This window comes from Meles meles, chromosome X (genome assembly GCF_922984935.1).
Source record: "Meles meles chromosome X, mMelMel3.1 paternal haplotype, whole genome shotgun sequence".
Taxonomy (NCBI): domain Eukaryota; kingdom Metazoa; phylum Chordata; class Mammalia; order Carnivora; family Mustelidae; genus Meles; species Meles meles.
In genome coordinates, this window is record NC_060087.1 from 132,110,651 (window position 1) to 132,131,613 (window position 20,963).

The window sequence follows — 20,963 nt, forward strand, 5'->3', positions numbered from 1 at the left end:
TTCAGAGAGAGAAAGAGAGAGGGAGACCCCAGAGGGGGAAGCAGGCTCCCCACTGAGCTGGGAGCCCGAGGGGGCTGGATCCCAGGACCCTGAGATCATGACCTGAGCGAAAGGCAGACGCTTCACCCACAAGCCACCCAGGAACCCCTGATAGCTTTTTAAATACCGAAATTGATTACATTTCTACATACCAACAACACACAGAGAATATAATTTTAAAAGAGACCATTCAGTGTAACGTCTAAAACAATCAAATACTTAGAAACAAATGTGACTCTATATACTGCGGAGACAGAATTATGACATTCTGTTGGACTCCACTACAGAAGAGCTCAGAACTAGAGAGAAGTCATGGTCACGTTTTGGAAGACTCAGCCGGCCTATGGATTCCGTGGCGCTGGCCGTACGGGAAATGGATCTTACCAAAATAGAAGCTGAGTCCGGTTAGAAGTGAAGGCAAACACTTTATCCGAACTACTGCTCTCAGAAGACCTTCAGAGAGAGTGACCCCTTGAGCAAAACTTAGCTAAAGTTGTTATCGAGGCATAGCTCAGGCTGGAAAAGTACCTGACAAGTGAGTCAGCAGACTCAGAGAAGGGATGAGCACACAGCCTTTTCCTGGGCAGCCCGTTCCAGTTCAGGGTGCTCATTGCTCAGAATCTGGGTTTGCTCCCTGGAATTTATTGCTTCTTGGAATTTATTGTAATTATCTGTTTTTCTCAATTCCTAGAACTGCCTTAGGCACAGAATTCCAGGTCAAAGTTCATGAATGGAAAAGTATAGCTTCTCATAATATTAAAAAAGTGAAATTGGGGCACCTGGGTGGCTCAGTGGGTTAAGCGTCTGTCTTCAGCTCAAGTCATGATCCTGGGGTCCTGGGATGGAGCCCTGCGTGGAGCTCTGTGCTCAGCGGGAAGCCTACTGCTCCCTCTGCCTCTGCCTGATGCTCCCCCTGCTTGTGCGCTCGCTCTTGCTCTCTGTGTGTCAAATAAATCAAACCTTAAAAAATAAATAAAATAAAATACAATTGGACTCTACCTCACACCATATAAAACTTAGTTTGAATAGTGTAAGGACTTAAAAGTGAAAGGTAAAAGCACAAAACTTTTAGAAGGCAATGTAGGAGACTTCTTTTATGACACTGGGTTAAAAAGGATTTCTTAGAAGAAAGTGATTGCCAAATTTGACCACTTTAAAGTAAGTATGGCCCTTCTTCAAAATACATCTTATCAAGAGTGAAAATGTAATCCTCGAACTGGAAGAAGGTATTTTCCACATCAATAGTGTTCAAAACAATGGTATACAGAACATATAAAGAATTCCTACAGAAGAATGAATGAAACTACACATTAGAAAAGTGGGCAAAATTCATTCATAGGAATTTCATAGAAGAGAAAGACAAATGATCCACAAACACATGAGAAGGTCTTCGGTCTCATGGGTTTTCAGGGAAATACAAAGAAAACAACAGGGTGTAATTTCTCATGGGCCGGACTGGCAAGCAATGAAAAGACCGGTGATGTTTCCTGTTCTCAAGCGGGCGGGACACTGCCCCCCCCTTTCCTCCCTCCTGGTGGGAGGAGTGCAAATCCCCGCAGTCACTTGGGGGAAGCCAGCACTGACCTTGGGGTGGGGCGTGCACTTACCCCTTGACCCAGCAACTCAATCCCAGGGCACATTCTGAGGGAAACTCCCGTTCATGTGCACCGTGAGACAGACAACATTGCCTATAGAAGCTTTATGGAGAAGAGAAAACAAACCAACCAACCCGGAAACAGTAGAAATGTCCTTGTACACTCACTCGATGGTCTGAATAAGGAGAACGCTTTCCAAGTATCAAGCTGGGAGAATCTCAGAACATAAAGCAAGTAAAGAAAACCACACGGGGCACTTGGGTGGCTCAGTGGGTTAAGCCTCTGCCTTTGGCTCAGGTCATGATCCCAGAGTCCTGGGATCGAGCCCCGCATCGCATTGGGCACTTGGCTCAATGGGGAGCCTGCTTCCTCCTCTCTCTCTCTCTCTGCCTGCCTCTCTGCCTATTTGTGATCTCTCTGTCAAATAAATAAATAAAATCTTAAAAAAAAAGAAAACCACAGAACACATACATATGACTGAGGTTTTATAAAGTTTAAAAACAGGCAAGGCTCTGGTGTTAGAAGGCAGGACAGGGTTTGCCCTGGGGACAAGGAGGGGCTGGTGATGCCACAGTGGGGTGGGGGCAGGGGGACGACAGACTTGTTCACTTTGTCCACGTGTTCCCCATTGGCCTCTAGGGCAGCCCATGGTCTTTGGGTCTGACCAGACTCTCAGCAGCCTCTGTCGGTCTTACCCAAGTTCCCCCCCAGCCTGCGGTGTAGCCGTGGCCCACAGCTCCCTAGATCTCATCTCAGCATCAATTAGAATAGCATTTTGGTCTTTCTTTCTCCTTGCATTTTCCATGTAGCAAATTCCTACCTTCCAGTAGTTTGCCTCAGCTCAGTAAATAATGACTCCCTCCCTTCACTGGCTCGGGCCACAGGCCTGCGAGGCATCCTTGAAGACTCGCTCTCCCCCACACTCATCCAACTTAGAATCAGATCCTGCCAGGCTCTCCCTTCACAATGACTCCAGAGTCAGCTGCTCCCCACTGGGTCCAAGCGAAGTTGTCTCTCACCCGACTAGCCTTGGGCCCCTGTCCCTGCTCCCCCATATTCTCAACTTGCTCCGCGGGGAGCCTGGTGCTCCCTCTGCCTGCTGCTCGCCCGCTTGTGCTCTTTCTCTCTCTGACAAAATCTTAAACAAAGCAATGTTTATTTTTGTGTACTAGGATTACAGGTACTTTTTCTTTCAGTATTTTGCGAAAATTTTTTTGTAATAATACGTAATACTCTTATAATCAAAACAGTAATAAGGCTATTCCCATTTTTCGACTACATGTTTTAAAGGTGAAAATAAAGGCGAAGATAGTTTAAGATGGAAGACAATTTAATTTGAATTCATGGTTACTTCCTCATTGTAAGCAAATAGCATGTCCTGCCCAGCCGAATCTTCCAGAGCTTCACTGGCCTGGGTCACCTATGAGAATACTGGGAAAAGAAGAGAAATCGATGAACTAAGTGGTCTGGATTGCATCGAGGTACTTTGTAGTTCCCTTTTCCAACATACGATTTAGACAACATGTCCTCTTAATATGAACCATGTGATTTCATTCAGATAAAATGCTTTGATGACTTGAGAAAATAAGAGTATGAGTGTTTCTAGCACTGTATAGCTGGGGTTGGAGGTAAATGTAGAACTATGGTTAGGCTTTTCTTCTTTGCTTTTTATTGACTGATTAATATTTTAAAATTTATTTTAAGCAATCTGTACACCCAACATGGGTGTTGAACTCATGAACAACATGGCGCTTGAACTCATGACCCCAAGATCAAGGGTCACATGATCCATGGCTGAGCCACCCAGGCGCCCCTCTTCTTTTGTTTTTACAGTATCTTTTGGGACACCTGGGTGGCTCTGTCAGTTAAGTGTCTGACTCTTGGTTTTGGCTCAGGTCATGATCTCATGCGTTGTGGGATCGAGCCCCACATTGGGCCCCATGCTCAGAGTCTGCTTGAAGATTCTCTCTCTTCTTTCCCTCTGCTCCTCCACTTGCACTCTCAACTAAACACATCTTTTAGGAAAATCAAGTATTTGCTAAAGAACTTACTAACCAAACAACACAGTTTGTTCTGAAAAGATTGGGAAGCGCAGTTAGATGAATATCAACATGAAAATCAGTAACAACAACAGTAATAATAATTACAACCACCCATTTACCACCACAAGGAGATAACCAATGTATAATACTTTGGTTAGATCCTTAAAAGCTTTTTAGCCTGCACATATAGTGGTTTTTTTTTAAGATTTTATTTATTTATTTGACAGAGATCACGAGTAAGCAGAGAGGCAGGCAGAGAGAGAGGAGGAAGCAGGCTCCCTGCTGAGCAGAGAGGCCGATGCGGGGCTCCATCCCAGGACCCTGAGATCATGACCTGAGCTGAAGGCAGAGGCTTTAACCCACCGAGCCAGCCAGGCGCCCCTACATATAGTTTTTTAAAAATTGTTTTTGTTTTTAAGTACACTCCCTGCTAGTGGAGACGGGGCTTGAGATCACCCCCCAGAGATGCAGACCCAGACTGACATCAACAGTCTGATGCTTAGCAGACTGAGCTATGCAGGTGCGTCTAGTTTCTAATAACAAATTAGTGCCAGTTGCATGTCCTCTCTGCGAATCTGCGTTTTCCCGCTCAGTATTTCATGAATAGGATTCCACGGAATTATCCTCTACAACTTTTTGGTGACCATATAGTACTCATTGTATGAACATTTGGTGCTTTCGTTAACCAGCCAGTGACCATGTAAGTTTTATGTATTTTTTCACTATTATAAACCATACTAAAAACTCCTTATACACGTTTATTTGCATACTTGTCAGCTGCAGTCAGCGTCCCTGATCGCCACCAGCGCCCTGGGAGACCAAGAAGGCTTCCATGTTGATTTCCTCAGGCAACAAAGCAGCTAGTGCTGTATCAGCCCGGACAGAGGGCAGGAGGCACAGAGAAACTCCTCCCCGGCTTTACAGTGAAATGAATTGTTTTTAAACGATTCTCTTTATTTGAGACCGAGAGAGAGCGAGTAGTGGGGAGGGACAGTGGAAGAGGCGGAGCGGGGAGCCGGATTCGAGACTTGATCTCAGGAGGTCAAATAAATAAATAAAATCTTTGGGGCACCTGGGTGGCTCAGTGGGTTAAGCCTCTGCTTTTGGCTCAGGTTGTGATCTTGGGGTCCTGGAATTGAGCCCCGCATCAGGGTCCCTGCTCAGTGGGGAGCCTGCTTCCCTCTCTCTCTCTGCCTGCCTCTCTGCCTGCTTGTGATCTCTCTGTGTCACATAAATAAATAAATAAATAAATATTTTAAAAATCCAATATTATTAAGAGTCTGCTATGTGCCCAGTATCAAGTGCCAATTTTTCCTGGGACTTTATGTGCCCTTTATGACTATAGACTCAAACCCGCCTTTATTACTGTGACACTTAAAAATTATACCTTGAAGTGTTCTTTTCCTGTTGTGCGATTTCGGTACTTCTGCAAAGTGGTTATTTCGTGCTCCCTGCATCTATCAGTTTTCCCCTTAATACTACTTTCCCTAAGGTATTATTTTTAATAACTAAATAAGGTTTTTAAATAAATTAAGTCTATTCAATGGTGCTGGCTTTTCTAAATCCTGTCTTCCCTATCTCCTTTTGTATTTCTTCATCGAGGTCTTCTTTCGTTTCACTCCATCTTGCCTTCCCTCTTGCCCTCACTGTCCTCACTGGTGTTTCTTTCCCCAGCCAGCTTGCTTGTCCCCAGCAAGGGCTTTCATGGCTCTCCTCCCCCAGGTTGAGGCATTGACTTCAAAGAAGGAAGTCTTTCCTTGGGCGTGTTGTGGGTTTTATCTCCCCCGAAGTCCTCCTGAGGCTTCTGAGGCGGGAGTTTGAGTCACAGCGACCAGAGATTCAGAATCAGATAGCTCTCCACTTGCGTCCTGCCTTCCCTCATTGGGCAACGCAGCCTTCCTCTGATACCTGCTTCATTTTGCCTGCCCTGCGTGGGGTATAGCCACCCTGTAGGGCACATGGACATTCGCCACTCAGGCTCCCCCTTGAGAGCAGCCTGACCCAGCCTCTATAAAGTGGCAGCCATTTCAGGGGCGCCTAGGGGGCTCAGTCGGTGAAGTGTCTGATTCTCGATTTCAGCTCAGGTCGTGAGCTCAGGGTCCTGGGTTGGAGCCCCCGCATCGGGCTCCGTGCTGGGCGTGGAGCCCGCTTGAGTTTCTCTTGCTCTCCCTCTCCTGCGGCCCTGCCCTCCCCTGTTCCCGTGTGCTCGCTCGCAAAAAAAAAAAAAAAAAAAAAAAAAAAAAAATTTTTTTACCCATTTCAGGCTAACGGAGACAGCTCTGATGGGGTCAACCAAGACTTTGTTGGGCTTGCAAAGCAGTGTGACCTTTCCCTTCCTGTCCCTACGCTCCACAGGTGTTGGCCCCGACAGTACCCTGAACACAGCACTCCCGTCTCACAACGGTGGACTCGTGGCACGGCTTTATCACGAGACTAAAATCCCGTTTATCACTGTACCCAGCTCAAAGTCGAGAGTTCCTGGGTGAGGCTTGCTTCTCTCCAATCTGGGTGTAGCTGCTCTCGGTGTGAGTAATGTATTAAGTAAAACAAGTTATCTGCGGCTCTCCACATGCCCAATACAAGGTCAGAGCAGGAGGAGTATATCCACCATGAACATTCGCATTTGGAGAAAGGAATATGGGAGACACACAGCAGCCATTTGCTCTGTAAGTGCTCCTGTAGCCCTGCTGGGCACTCATACCGATTAGGCCTGAGCCGCTTTGTAGGAGAAGCTCTGTGGCCTGCTGCCCACCTTCTGGGAGGTTCTTCCCAGACATTATTCTCTGGGCCTGGAAGATGCCATCCTAGGAAACTTCAAAGCCTGTATCCTTCTCATGGAGGAACAGAGGTCCAAGTCCTGTTTTAAGGCTCATTTAATTCTGGCTCTTGGTTTCTTAGGTAAGAAGCTTCTCTCAAAAACTTACCTGACATCTGTTTGGCTCCGACCGGTTCTATGTGTCAGCAACCATGCCCAAGGTCGTTTCCTAGATGAGGTCCTTGGTCGTGTGATCATCTGAGATTATCAGGAGTCTTAGGTGGGGATGCCACACCCGTAGTTGGTCGTTTTATTAGGCTGTGCAGTTGGAACAACCCTTGAGCATACTTCCATAGGTTCCGCCACTCGGACTCTGTCTCCCACAATAACACTCACCCACCAGACAGTTCTGTTGTCTCCTTCCTCTGTCTCACTAGCAACCAGGACAGAGACAGGCAAGTAGTCATCTCTCAGTAAATTCTGATTGGATTAATAAAATTAAGGTTTTTCTACCTATCTTTATTTTGTGAACTATTTCAAGGATCTCTTTGATTTCATATGATTTATATAAATATTGTGGCAAATTTTGAATTTATGGCCCTGGAAAACATAGTTAATTGTATATTTTCCATGTATAATTCCTAAACCAAAGGGAAAGATAGTTAGGAGTTGATGAAGTTAGTAAAAATCAAAATCAGTTGGAAACACTGGTTATTGAATGTCACCTGTACATTGTTGCTAATGGATGGAGTGGGCTGGATAAAACAACCATGATATTCCTCAAAATGTACCCTTAATTATAGATGTATAGGCTGGTGGGGAGCTTGATTGTTCTATCTCTCCCTCAGGGTCCCCTCTCCCTCCCTCTCCTCATTCCGCAGCAGCTTACGTGAGGCAGCAGAGGACCGCCATGACGGCTATGGCAGGAAGAAAAGCAAAAATGGCAGCTGGAGGCACAGAGCTCCTGATGTGATCCCACAGGTAATCTCTGATGTTGCTAAGCCAGAACCTGTGGTGTTCTGCAGGAAAAAGCATGGGTGTCCAATGAGGAGAGATCAAGTACATGAGAAGGCTGTGGTGGGAAACCTGATCCAAGTTCAAGTCATTTTCCCAGATATCATGCTCTTATAGTTGCCCAGAGCCCATATTCTTTCTTTTTTTTAAAATTTATTTATCTGACACAGAGAGGGAGAGCACAAGCAGGGGGAGCAGCAGAGGGAGAGAGAAGCAGGCTTCCCGCTGAGCAGAGAGCCCGACATGGGACTGGATCCCAGGACCCTGGGATCACGACACAAGCCAAAGGCATATGCCCAACCAACTGAGCCACCCAGGCGCCCCCAGAGCCTATATTCTTAACTACTTTGTGGTGATGCCTCTAAGTCATTCAAGGGATTTGCGTTAAAAAAAGGTACCCTCAGATGGATATCATCTTTGCCTCCTTGTACGAAACCCCTCCCCCAAACAACTGGAATTATCCCTTTGTCCTCAGGGAGCCTTTGTCATATCTCAAAGACGACCGATGTCCCTTGGTTTGGCCATCTATGAACTCCTACTCCACATCCTTCTGCAAAGCAGTTGCTGGGTTAGGGCTTATGGATCTAAATTGACCAAACCAGAATAGTCTGCTTTACTATGAACTCTATTTTTCTCTTCTTTTCTGTTTTTAAAGATTTATTTATTGGGATGCCTGGGGGGCTCAGTCGTTAAGCGTCTGCCTTTGGCTCAGGTCACAATTCCAGGGTCCTGGGATGGAGCCCATGTGGGGCTCCCTGCTCAGCGGAGAGCCTGCTTCTCCCTCTCCCTCAGCTCTCCCCCTGCTTGTGCTCTCCCACTCTGTCAAATAAATCAATAAAATCTTTTAAAAAATAAAGATTTTATTGATTTATTTGAGAGAGAATGAGAGACAGCATGAGCAGGGGGAAGGGGCAGAGGCAGAGAGAGGGAATCCCAAGCAGACTCTTCACCAAGCATGGAGCCCAGTTAGGGGCTTGATCCCAGGACCCAGAAATCATGACCTGAGCCGAAATCAAGAGTCAACCACATAACTGCCTGAGGCACCCAGGAGCCCCTGTGAACACTATTTTTCACCAATACAAAATCAGCTTTTCCTGACCTGAGACCTGAGTCTTATGTCTGACAAAGAGAATAGGAACATTGATCCTAACAGCAAACAAACCTCTTGAGCGTGGTTTTGACCCTGCTTTGTCTTGCATCCCAGTAGAAGATGAAAGTGGTGTTGAGGAAGCCGCGGTCTCCACCAACACGCAGCTCAAGGAAATCAGCAGAAATGCAATATTCAGCACCTTCTGGGGCTCCATGAATTCTCTGTACATCCACTTAGCTGTACTCCTAGCTCATCCAGCCAAGGGGAGATGTCCTTTTCCTTGGCTCTTTCCAAAGCAGCTTTGTCTGAAAAGTTAGAAAATGGTGAGGTTTTGTTTTTGTTTTTTAAAGAGAGTGAGTAGCAGGGGAGGGGCAAAGAGAGAGGGAAAGAGAAAGAGAGAGAGAGATCTCAAGCGGACTCCACAGTGAGTACGGAGCCCAATGTGAGGCTCTGTCTCACAACCCTCAGATCATGACCTGAGCTGATATTAAGAGTTGGACACTTATGGGGGCATCATGTTGCCGGATTTCAAGCTTGGGATCACCAAGACAGCATGGACTAGCACAAAAACAGACACATAGACCAATGGAACAGAATAGAGAGCCCAGATATGGAGCCTTAATCTATGGTCAACCAATCTTTGACAAATCAGGAATGACTACCCAATGGAAAAAAAGAGAGTCTCTCCAATAAATGGTGCTGAGAAACTGGACAGCTATATATAGAAGAATGCAACTGGACCATTCTCCTACACCACACACAAAGAAATGGATGAAAGACCTCAACATGAGACAGGAAGCCATTAAAGTCCTAGTGGAGAGCACAGGCAGCAACCTCTTCGACATCGGCCACAGCAACTTCTTTCAAGACACGTCTCCAAAGGCAAAGGAAACAAAAGCGAAAATGAACTTTTGGGACTTCATCAAGATCAAAAGCTTCTGCACAGCAAAGGAAATAGTCAACAAAACAAAGAGGCAACCTACAGAGTGGGAGAAGACATTTATAAATGACACTACAAAGGGCTGATATCCAAGATCTGTAAAGAACTCCTCAAACTCAACACCCAAAAAACAAACAATAACGTCAAAAAATGGGCAGAAGACATGAACAGACACTTCTCCAAAGAAAACATACGAATGGCTAACAGACATATGAAAAAATGCTCAATATCATTAGCCATCAGGGAGATTCAAATCAAAACCACATTGAGATACCACCTTATACCAGTTAGAGTGGCCAAAATTAACAAGACAGGAAACAACGTGTGTTGGAGAGGGTGTGGAGAAAGGGGAACCCTCTTCCACTGTTGGAGGGCTGTTGGTGCAGCCACTTTGGAGAACAGTGTGGAGATTCCTTAAGAAATTACAAATAGAGCTTCCCTATGACCCTGCAATTGCACTACTGGGTATTTATCCCAAAGATACAGATGTAGTGAAAAGAAAATTGGGGCCGTCTGTACCCCAATGTTCATAGCAGCAAGGGCCACAGTCACCAAACTGTGGAAAGAACCAAGATGCCCTTCAACGGACGAATGGATAAGGAAGATGTGGTCCATATACACAATGGAGTATTATGCCTCCATCAGAAAGGATGAATACCCAACTTTTGTAGCAACATGGACGGGACTGGAAGAGATTATGCTGAGCGAAATAAGTCAAGCAGAGAGTCAAGTATCATTGGTTTCACTTACTTGTGGAGCACATGGAATAACACGGAGGACATGGGGAGATGGAGAGAAGTGACTTGGGGGAACTCAGAGGGGGAGATGATCCATGAGGGACTGTGGACTCTGAGAAACAAACTGAGGGTTTTGCAGGGGAAGGGTTGGGGGGTTGGGAGAGCTTGGTGGTGGGTATTAGGGAGGGCACGGACGGCATGGAGCATTGGGTATTATATGTAAACAATGAGTCTTGGAACGCTGCATCAAAAACTCATGATGTACACTATGGTGACTGACATAACACGATCAAAAATAAAATAAAATAGAAGAAAATATAAAAACATAGTTCTGGACAATGAAGACTAACAGAAATCTGGTCGGTAGCATCTGGGAAGACTTTTTGCCATCTTGATAGAAGAGATGGTGCTACCATTTTCTCTTTGTGCTGCCTTGAACGTTGTTTAAGGATTACCTGAAGTTGGAGCAGCCATCTGTGACCACGAGGCAATGCACATGAAGGAAAGGCCAACATAATGACATCTATTTTGACTCTGACAGTTTCAAGTCACTAAACAAACACCTCCATCTGCCCACCTCTAGGCTGCTTGGTATGAGAAAAAATAACCCCTATTTGAGCCCTTCTAATTTGGACCCTTTTTTTTAAGGATTTTATTTATTTATTTGAGAGAGAGAGAGAGAGAAAGAATAAGTGGGGTGAGGGGCAGAGGGAGAAGCAGACTCTCCGCCAAGCAGGGAGCTGGACACGGGGCTCGATCCCGGGGCTCGAACCCGGGACTCAAGGATCATGACCTTAGCTGAAGGCAAACACTTCACCAACTGAGCCACCAAGGTGCCCCCTAATTTGGACTTCCTATTACTTAAGACATTTATAACTAATACATTGATCTACTGTTTGACAGGACTTAAAGAGACCCATGTCAGGTGGGAAGCTGCTTACCTGAAAATTGACTTAGGGACAAGGGAACCAAAGAAGTCAGTGAATTAGGCTTCAGTCTTCAGAGTGCAGTGGTCTGCGGAAGACACTGGTCAGAGTCTCCCCCTAAAGTCTCTAAAATTCCAACTAGAGCGCCACCGCTCCTTGTGACATCATCTATGCATACGACCCTCCCCCACCTCCCTCTGACAGCTAAACATAAAGCATCTTTTTCTGCCTATGTACAAACATCTGTGTTTCCGCTTAGGCTTGAAGAATTCTCAGGTATTTTATTTGCCCCGTGGTGTCTACTGTACTTACAGCAGGTACACATGACTTGAATGATCAAAATGACATTTCATATTAGTGGGGAAAAGAGAGATGGTTTAATATGATGGTGGACTATTCATTTGGATGCATAGAAGGAAAGGCCCTACACACAAAACCCAATAACTTCTAGATGGATCAAGGACTAAACAAAAATAAAACCATATACATATTGGAATAAAATGGGTTAATGTTTTTACAATCTTGGTGTGGAAAAAGCTACTTTAAGCATGTCATAAAACCCCAAACCATAATTGAAAGTAATGATGATAGGGGCGCCTGGGTGGCTCAGTGGGTTAAAGCCTCTGCCTTCGGCTCAGGTCATGATCTCAGGGTCCAGGGATCAAGCCCCTCATCAGGCTCTCTGCTCCGCAGGGAGCCTGTTTCCTCCTCTCTCTCTGCCTGCCTCTCTGCCTACTTGTGATCTGTCAAATAAATAAATAAAATCTTAAAAAAAAAGAAATATAACTGATGAATGACAAATTAGGTAACACATTTCATAGCATATATGACAAATAGGTTAAGATCCTCAAAACACAGAGAACTGTTACAAGTTAAGGCTTTTTTGTTTTGTTTTGTTTTTAAAAGATTTTATATATTTATTTTCAGAGAGAAAGAGCATGAGCGGGGCAGGGCAGAGAGAGAGGAGGAAGCAGGATCCCCACTGAGCAGGGAGCCCGAAGTGGAGCTCCATGCCAGCACCCTGGGATCAATGACCTGAGCTGAAGGCAGACCCTTAACAACTGAGGCACTCAGGCGCCCCACAAGTTAATGTTTTTTAGTATTTATTTATTTATTATAGAGAAAGACAGAGACAGAGAGTGAGCATGTGGGTGAATGAGTGGGGGGAGGGGCAGAGGGAACGAATCCTCAAGCAGACTCCCTACCGAGTGCAGAACCCAACCTGGGGCTTAATCCCATGACCCCTGAGACCATGACCTGAGCTGAAACCAAGAGCTGGATGTTCAACCGACTGAGCCACCGAGGTACTCCATCTTACAAGTTAATTTTTAAGAAAAGATGATCACCTCCATAGAAGAACCAGCATAAATGATGTATTAGAATTCTATCAGAAAAACAGTGGATCAATTGTGATATATACTATGTAATGGAAGAGCATACAGCAATTAAAATGAGCCACTTGGGGCGCCTGGGTGGCTCAGTGGGTTAAATTTCTGCCTTCAGCTCGGGTCATGATCTCAGGATCCTGGGATCGAGCCCGGCATCGGGCTCCCTGCTCAGCAGAGAGCCTGCTTTCCCCTCTCTTTCTGCCTGCCTCTCTGCCTGCTTGTGATCTCTCTCTTTCTGTCAAATAAATAAAATAAAATCTTAAAAAATAAAAAACAAATAAAATGAGCCACTAAAGTGGTGCCTGGGTGGCTCAGTCATGAAGCGTCTGCCTTTGGCTCATGTCATGTCCCCGCGTCCTGGGATCGAGCCCCGCATCGGGCTCTCTGCTCAGTGGGAAGTCTACCTCTCCCTTTCCCTCTGCCTGCCACTCCCCCTGCTTGTGTGCTTTCTCTCTTTCTGTCAAATAAATAAATAAAATCTTTGAAAAAAAACGGAGCCACTTGGAAACATGTGCAATAAGGCCAGTTTCCAGTTTGGAGCTGGTCTCCTGGTTCACATGGCAATTCTACTCCTAGGTCATTATCTGAGAGAATCATCGTAGGGCATTTACATGCCCGACTTCAGTAGATTATGCCAGATTACCTCCTGAAATAAATAAACAGCAGAAGAGAGTGCCACCTGCTCCATATGCATTCGTCAATTGCACATACTGCAAATATTTCCTCCCACTCTGTGAATGAACAGAAGCTCCGAATTTAAATGTGGTCAAATTGATCAATCTTTTCCTTCATGGTTAGCGGTTTTGGGGATGCTGTTTAAGAAACTTATCTATGACCCTCCCAGAAGTTTCATTGTTTGCTGGTCATAGAGGTTTAATTAACCTACAACTGACTTTATTTTCATATAGAGCAAGGAAGGGGCCAAGTTTTATTTCTTAAAAAATAGCTTTTTTAAAGTTTATTGACTTACTTATTTTTAGTAAACACTACCCTCAACGTGCACGACTCTGAGATCAAGAGTCACATTCTCTACTGACTGAGCCGGCTATGAGCTCCAAATTTCAATTTTTCACATGGATTTCTGATTGACCTGGTACTACTGTTCTGGAGAGCTATTTTATCATAAATCAAGTGTCCACATATAACGTGGGGCTACTTCTGGATTCTAATATGTTCCACTAGTCTATTGATCTGTACTTGTGTCAATTGCACATTGTGTTAATTACTGTGACTTTATTTTTTAAAAAAATTTATTTATTTATTTGACAGAGAGAGACACAGCGAGGGAAGGAACACAAGCAGGGGGAAAGGGAGAGGAAGAAGCTGGCTTCCCACCTAGCAGGGGGCCTGATGCAGGGCTCCATTCCAGGACACTGGGATCATGACCTGAGCCAAAGGTAGACACTTCATGACTGAACCACCCAGGCTCCCCAATTACTATGGCTTTAAAATAAATATTTCTGGGGCATTTGCCTGGCTCAGTCAGTAGATCATGTGACTGTTGATCTCAGAGTCGTGAGTTTGAGCCCCATGCTGGGTATACAGCTTACTTAAAAATAAACTAAAAATCTTAGAAAATGAAATAAAATAGGGCGCCTGAGTGGCTCAGTTGTTTAAGTGTCTGCCTTCGGCCCAGGTCATGGTACCGGGGTCCTGGGATAAAATCCCGCATTGGGCTCCCTGCTCGAGCAGAGAATCTGCTTCTCCCTCTGCCTCTCTCTCTGTCTCTCATGAATAAATAAATGAAATCTTTATAAATAAAATAAAATATCTGATATATCAGGAATATTTTGGCTATTCTTGGCCTTTTACATTTCCACATGCTTGATTCCACAATGAGAAAATGCTGGAATTTAGATTGAGATTGTGCCGAATCTAGAGATCTCTCTGTGAAGAACCGGCATGTTTGTAACATTGAGTCTTCTAATTCCAATTATTTAGGACTTTTAAGATATCTCTCAGTAGGGGCGCCTGGGTGTCTCAGTGGGTTAAGCCTTTGCCTTCGGCTCAGGTCATGATCTCAGCGTCCTGGGATCGAGCTCCACATCAAGCTCTCTGCTCAGCAGGGAGCCAGCTTCCTCCTCTCTCTCTGCCTGCCTCTCTGTCTACTTATGATCTCTCTCTGTCAAATAAATAAAATCTTTAAAAAAAGATATCTCTCAATAAAACTTTATAAATAGTCTCAGTCTTGGTTAGCAATACAGATAAAATCGTACCCACAAAGTTTCTAGGAGCACTGTCAGTCATCACCCTGTGATGAGAAGGTCGAGGAAGAAGGGTAGAAATTTACAGTCATTTTATAAACAATAAAGTTAAGTCTGAATCTGTATCTTGTCATCATAAAGCTGGATTTCTATATAGTCTTTTCATTAAACTTCTCTTTTAAAAAAAAAGATTTGAGAGAGAAAGATGGAGAGAAAGCATGAGTCGGGGGAGCAGCAGGCAGAGGGAGAGGGGAGAAGCAAACTCCCTGAGGAGCAGGAAGCCTGCCTGATACAGGGCTCAACTTGGGGCTGGATCCTAGGCCCCAGATCACGACCCAAGGCGAAGGTAGGCTCCCAATCGACTGAGCCACCCAGACAGCCCTTAACTTGTTTAGAACATTGGAAGATAGACTTGTTTTAATATGTATCTTCCAAAGATTGTTGGCTTGTAACCTCAAGATTATGTTTGATAAAATGTTTGTGACAGAAAATTATATTTGTTCACTTACTTAGAGACTATATTTGTCATAGGAGAATGAATTTGTTTCCCGATCTTCTGATAATTACCTTGCTATGATCTCAGTGCTTTTGTAAGTAACTCAATCAGCATCATAACATAGTGTGGGCTTTCTGGCGCTAGCAACACTGTCTGTTTTGCTACTTGACTAGGTTTATGCCAGTAAACAATGCACATTCTCATTCTTCTACCTTACCCCTGGAATTTAGCAAAGCCCCAGGCTGTGTTTTGTTCTGGTGTTTCTTTAATTTTGCTTTGCACTACGGGACTTGGATCTGAAGATTCAAGTTTGATGATTATTGTTATTTTATCCCAAAGAATTTTTTCCTATTGTTTTATTTGACCACATCCAATCGGATCTTTCAGGAACCTTCAATTTTTATTGCGGTAAGAACACTTAACATAGCTTACCCTGTGAAATGTTGAAGCGCCCAACACATACACAATATACAATATTGTACAGCACAGCTCTAGAACTTACTCACCTTAGAACGCCCATTTCTCCTTCAATCTCTCTATAAAGTCTTCTCCTGTATCAAGGCTCCATTTCTAATTTTTAAAATTTTATTTTATCTCTCATAAATGATCTCACTTTCTACCCTGACCTCAATTTAATTTGATTTTCTAACTCACTAATTTGGTTTTCAGAAGTCCAACCTGCTATTCCGTGTCTGCTGGTTTTTAATCATGTTCCGTGATCATCACACTGTCCTTCGTCAATTTTTGGTGCAGTGTTCCATGATTCCTTTTGCCTGTCACACCCCATGCTCATTGCAGCTCATGCCCGCCGTAAGTCAGTGTCCACATTTTTCTTTCCAAGGTAAAAATACAGCTCTCGAAACCATCTGTTTGTATGTGCCAAGGTTTTATTTAAGTACTTATTGAGGAAACCAGCAGGAAGACCAAAGGCCTGGGTGCAGGAGCATTGGAGAAACAGAGACGCATCCAATCGGTAGGGAAAGCCATGACAAGAGCGATAACCCGCTCCCAGGAAATAAAAGCGTTATCACCTGTGGGGTTCACTTGTCTACCAGGCTGTTAAGGAAAACAATGTACTGATTTCTGTAATAACCTCTAATGTTACAGTCTTACAGAATTATAACCCTTTGTACCCTCGTGGGTCGTGGTCTGTGATCACACTGCGACAGCTACGCTGTGCTCCCTGGAAGGTCACGTCAGTGTCCCGCGGGATTGCTGGAAAAACGCTCGAATTTGGTTAAAAAGCATCTATTTTCTTACTTCTTCTGAGTTTGTAACACATTTTTCTCCTCCAAGCAGGCTTAACCCTGTTGCAAATTGCCAACCGTGGCTGCTTTCTGCCGCTGCTCAGTGGCCTGTCCTTGCCTCTAGCGGCCGCCGTCTGGGATATGCTGGTGGGAGAAGCCCCCCCGGGAGGCCTCGGGCAAGGTGGAGACTCGTCTCTAGACGCCCATGGGTGCCCCCCGTTTCTCTGTGGGAATACCTGCCCTTCACAGCCCTATCAGCTTTCCTGGTCACCACAAATTTCAAGAGGATGTTGTCATTTTACACACGGGATCTTAACCTACTGCTTTACTTGTTGGCTAGAATTAAGGCCAAATGGCTCTACTTGTACATCTTTCTGTTAACTTGAACTCTTCAAAGCCATCCGCCCCTTCAAAGCTCTGATCTGTGGATGCGCTGGTCAGCAAAGCGCGCATGCGCATTCAAGCCCGTGCGGTCTGCGACCGGCAGGGACCGGGAGGGACCGGCAGGGACCGGGAGGGACCGGCAGGGACCGGGAGGGACCGGCAGGGACCGGGAGGGACCGGCAGGGACCGGGAGGGACCGGCAGGGACCGGGAGGGACCGGCAGGGACCGGCAGGGACCGGGAGGGACCGGCAGGGACCGGGGCTCGTGCGCCCACCCACGCTTGTTTGAGGCGCGAGTCCGACCGACCGAGGTCATCACAGCCATCCATACCCACAGCTGTGAGGAGGCGAAAGCGACTTTCGGTGCTGGTTCTTACATTATGGGGTTTGCTGCTTGTTGAAACGACTTGCGTCTGGCTTCCCGGCGGTGGCGACGTGCCCCCCAGACGGGTTTTGCTCCAGGAGAAGCACATATGAATTTTATTTGAAATGTATGAAGCCTAATCTGAGATGCTTACGTCACGAGGATCTCCTGCCAACTTTAACAGCCTGTTTTTCCACCAAAGAGGAAAGGGTGGCCGTGGGCGGCCTGATCTGTCAGGAGGAGGCCGCTTTCCAGACGGCTCCTTCCTTTCCTCGCGACGCGGGAAGCCAACCGACGTGGCAGGTCTGCTGGGACCGCGCCGTTCACACACCCGGGACCGGAAGCCGGGGGCGGGGCGGAAGCGGCGGGGCGGGGCCCGGGGGCGGAAGCGGCGGGGCGGAGCCCCAGGGGCGGAAGCGGCGGGGCGGGGCCCGGGCGCTCAGGGCCGCTGCTCTGCCTCACAGCCTAGCACTTCCAGCCGCAGGGCTATCTGGCGCGCCCAGCTCTGCGGGTAAATTCGAAGGTAGCGCGTCAGGAGCGGCGGGTCGAGAGGGTTCACCACGGGGGTGAAGGAGTCTTGATTTCCCCGAAAAGCCTGCAAGAAGGAGGACGGCACGTATTGGTTGTCTGACGGGAAGGACGTTACGACACTTGCCCCCCTCCCCCCGGCGGCCCCCCCCCCCCCCCCGGGCCTCTAGCTGTGGCAGCCGCGGGCCGCACCCGCCTCGGCACGTGTCCCCGAGGGAATGATGCAGCGAACACGCAGATCCTTCACCTGCACTCACGAATGTCTCCATTTCTCCACACGCGCTTCCACACACACACAGGCACGCACACGTCTTCTGAACTACCTGAGAATAAGGGTGTTTGTGATCACAGAATAACATTATCCTGTCCGCCAAACGCCATGCTGATATAATAGAGCCTAATGTTTAAAAATTTCCAGTTACCAATACGATATCCCTTACACAATTTTTCCAATCCAGAATCTAATAAAAATTACACATCACATTTATTTATCATCTCTTTAAATCACCTTTAATCCAGAACAGACTCCTAGTTTCTGGACTTTTTTTTTTCCTTCCTGACACCGACATGTGTAAGTGTCTAGGACTATTGTATTGTAGAATGGCCCACATTCTAAATTTGTGTGACTGTTTTCTCATTAGATTTTGGTTAAATACTTTTTTTAACATTTCTTTCTTTCATTTAGAGACAGAGAGACAAAGACAGAGAGCCCAAGAGGGGGGTCAGAGGGAATGTCACAACCCTGAGATCACTTCAGCCTCTACCAAGAGTCTGAGGCTTAACCAACTGCGCCACCAGGTGCCCCTTGGTTAAACATTTTTAGTGAGAAAACCCAGTGTATGATGTGTCCTTCCCCTTACATCACATCAGGGGACACATGATGTTAGTTTGTCGCATAAATTGATCATGCAAAGTTTGGTCACGTGGGAAAGGGGGCCCACCGGATCACTCTGTTACAGAGGTGATCATTTCCCTTCTCTAACCATTTGCAGAATGATACTTTGAGACCATGTAAAGATTCCCCAGGAAGCTTTAATCCCATGGTTTCAGCATTCAGTATGAATAGTATATGGATGACTGCAAATTGATTTCCTAAGTTTGTCATTTCTTCTACATTTAGTAGCTGGAATTCAGTGGAGAAAAGCTCCTCCTCCCCCTTTATATTTGTAACTATGATTCTGGACTCCTGGATTCCTTCTTTCTTTTTTTTTTTAATATTTTATTTATTTGACAGAGAGAAATCACAACTAGGCAGAGAGGCAGGCAGAGAGAGAGGAGGAAGCAGGCTCCCTGCGGAGCAGAGAGCCCGATGTGGGGCTCGATCCCAGGATCCTGGGATCATGACCTGAGCGGAAGGCAGAGGCTTTAACCCACTGAGCCACCCAGGCGCCCTGGATTCCTTCTTTCTTGTATGTATTATAATCTGTTAGCATCATTATTCTTTCTGATGCTCAAATTGTCTCACATTTGGCCAGAAGGAACCCTTTCCACCCAGCTCTTGTGTCCTCCTCGTAAGAGCGCATTAGCGTCCATGCATTCAAGCGTCAGGGTGTTCTCCGGGTACCTGGCAGTTTCTCTGCTCCAGCTTTGGAATCAGTAAGCTTTCTAAGCACCCCAGCTTCCTCTGACTGGGAAATGGGACCTAGAGACAAAGCTCTGCCCCAGGCCGAGGCTCCTGTTCAGTGTGTCATCTCATGCTGGACACTGTTATCTCAGGGCAGAGGCACAAGAGACTGAGTCGAACACACCCATGTCAAGTTTCTGTTTGGACTTACATTCCATTAGTCAAAATGAGGACTGTTGCCAAGCCCAAAGTCAATGGAGTTTTCAAAAAAGTGGGCAGTGAACAATCAAGAACAATAATACCTTTTAGCTCATCTGCTGTTTTCTGTTCATTTAGAAATTCTTTCTAATTTCTTGTTCCAGCAATAACAGATGGTCTTCTGTAGGGTGCAGCAGTAGGTTCATTAGTCCAAGAGCATCCTCTACTGTTGATAAAGTGAAGTGCAGTACCTCTAGCAGGTGGGCTGGAAAAGGGGCTGCAGTCTGCCTCGGGGTTTGATTTTTTTTTTTTAATTTTTTATTTTATTTATTTGACAGAGAGATCACAAGTAGGCAGAGAGGTAGGCAGAGAGAGGAGGAAGCAGGCTCCCTGCGGAGCAGAGAGCCTGATGCGGGGCTGGATCCCAGGACCCTGAGATCATGACCTGAGCCGAAGGCAGCGGCTTAATCCACTGAGCCACCCAGGCGCCCCTCGGGATTTGATTTTGCTTGCATAGGTCACTTGATCTCCACCAGTCGTTCATCCCCAAGCCTGCGGCAGGCACATCCCCCTTCAGGAAAGGTGTCACCTCTAGTCCCACATACTCTCAATCCCTTTCCTCTCAGTTCCAGAAGCCAATGCTCTGACCCACAGGTCTTGAATATTAGCATTTCTTCACTCTGTGTGGGAATTTCTCTCTCCAGAGTGATTTTATTTGTTTTTTACCACTCAGCATTTCTCTTTTTTTGAACAGTCTCTCCTAGACGCTCCAGAGTGCGCTCGGGAGCTAGCTCAGCTGGCTTTGCTGGTTTGTTCTCTACTTCCTTCTAAACAGAAACTCACAGGATTCTTTGTATTCTTGCTATTCTGTAGATGAGTTAGGGGTGGTTTTATGCAATTAAAAATACATATTCATAGCGTTGGTGAAGAGATTCATTTCTTCTTTTCCAGTTTAGATGCCCTTTATTTCTTTTTCTTGACTAATTTCTCTGGTTATAACTTCCAGTAAAATGTTGAATAGAAGTGGCAAAAGTGGTTATCCTTGTTTGTTTTGTGAAAATTATAACAGGAGACCCCTTTAGAATGGAGTCAGGAAGCCAGCAGGGTGAGCTCACACACCCTACCACTTGTCCTCAACTGAACATCCCACAGGAAGAGATGGTTTTCTTTATGACTTTCCTACCAGAGAAGGACGGAAGGAAGGTTCACCTCTTGTCCACCCTCATCCTGGCAGCAGCCCAGCCCATCGGAGACAGTCACAACTCAGCCAATGAGAAACCACTACACTTCCAACTTCCGGTTTATCCCAGCTTCCCCCTTTCTGTATAAAAGGGTGTGCCTCTCTTCTGTGCTCCAGACTTGTCTATGGTTCTGCCGTGTTCCAGACTGGAACTCTCTGCTATTCCAAAATAACCCATTTTTGCAGATAAAATAACTGGCAGTTTTCCTTTT

The 20,963-nt window shown here is 45.8% G+C and overlaps 2 protein-coding genes across 6 annotated transcripts in view; both read right to left on the reverse strand.

Annotated features, from left to right (window-relative positions):
- Positions 1-3,021: 3,021 nt before the first annotated feature.
- SMIM9 (small integral membrane protein 9) lies at positions 3,022-8,911 on the reverse strand. Its single transcript, XM_045995029.1, has 3 exons — positions 8,608-8,911; positions 7,321-7,450; positions 3,022-3,065 (listed from the first exon to the last, which is right to left on the reverse strand). The coding sequence occupies exons 1-3, from the start codon at positions 8,762-8,764 to the stop codon at positions 3,038-3,040; spliced, it is 315 nt and encodes a 104-aa protein (XP_045850985.1). The 5' UTR covers positions 8,765-8,911; the 3' UTR covers positions 3,022-3,037.
- An 8,176-nt stretch (positions 8,912-17,087) lies between these two features.
- F8 (coagulation factor VIII) overlaps positions 17,088-20,963 on the reverse strand; it is a 117,451-nt gene continuing 113,575 nt past the window's right edge. For all 5 annotated transcript variants that reach the window (XM_045995022.1, XM_045995021.1, XM_045995024.1 and 2 more), the window contains one exon: positions 17,088-17,816. In XM_045995022.1, coding sequence (XP_045850978.1) covers positions 17,661-17,816 — 156 coding nt within the window. In that variant the 3' untranslated portion in view covers positions 17,088-17,660. The remainder of the gene's footprint in view (positions 17,817-20,963) is intronic.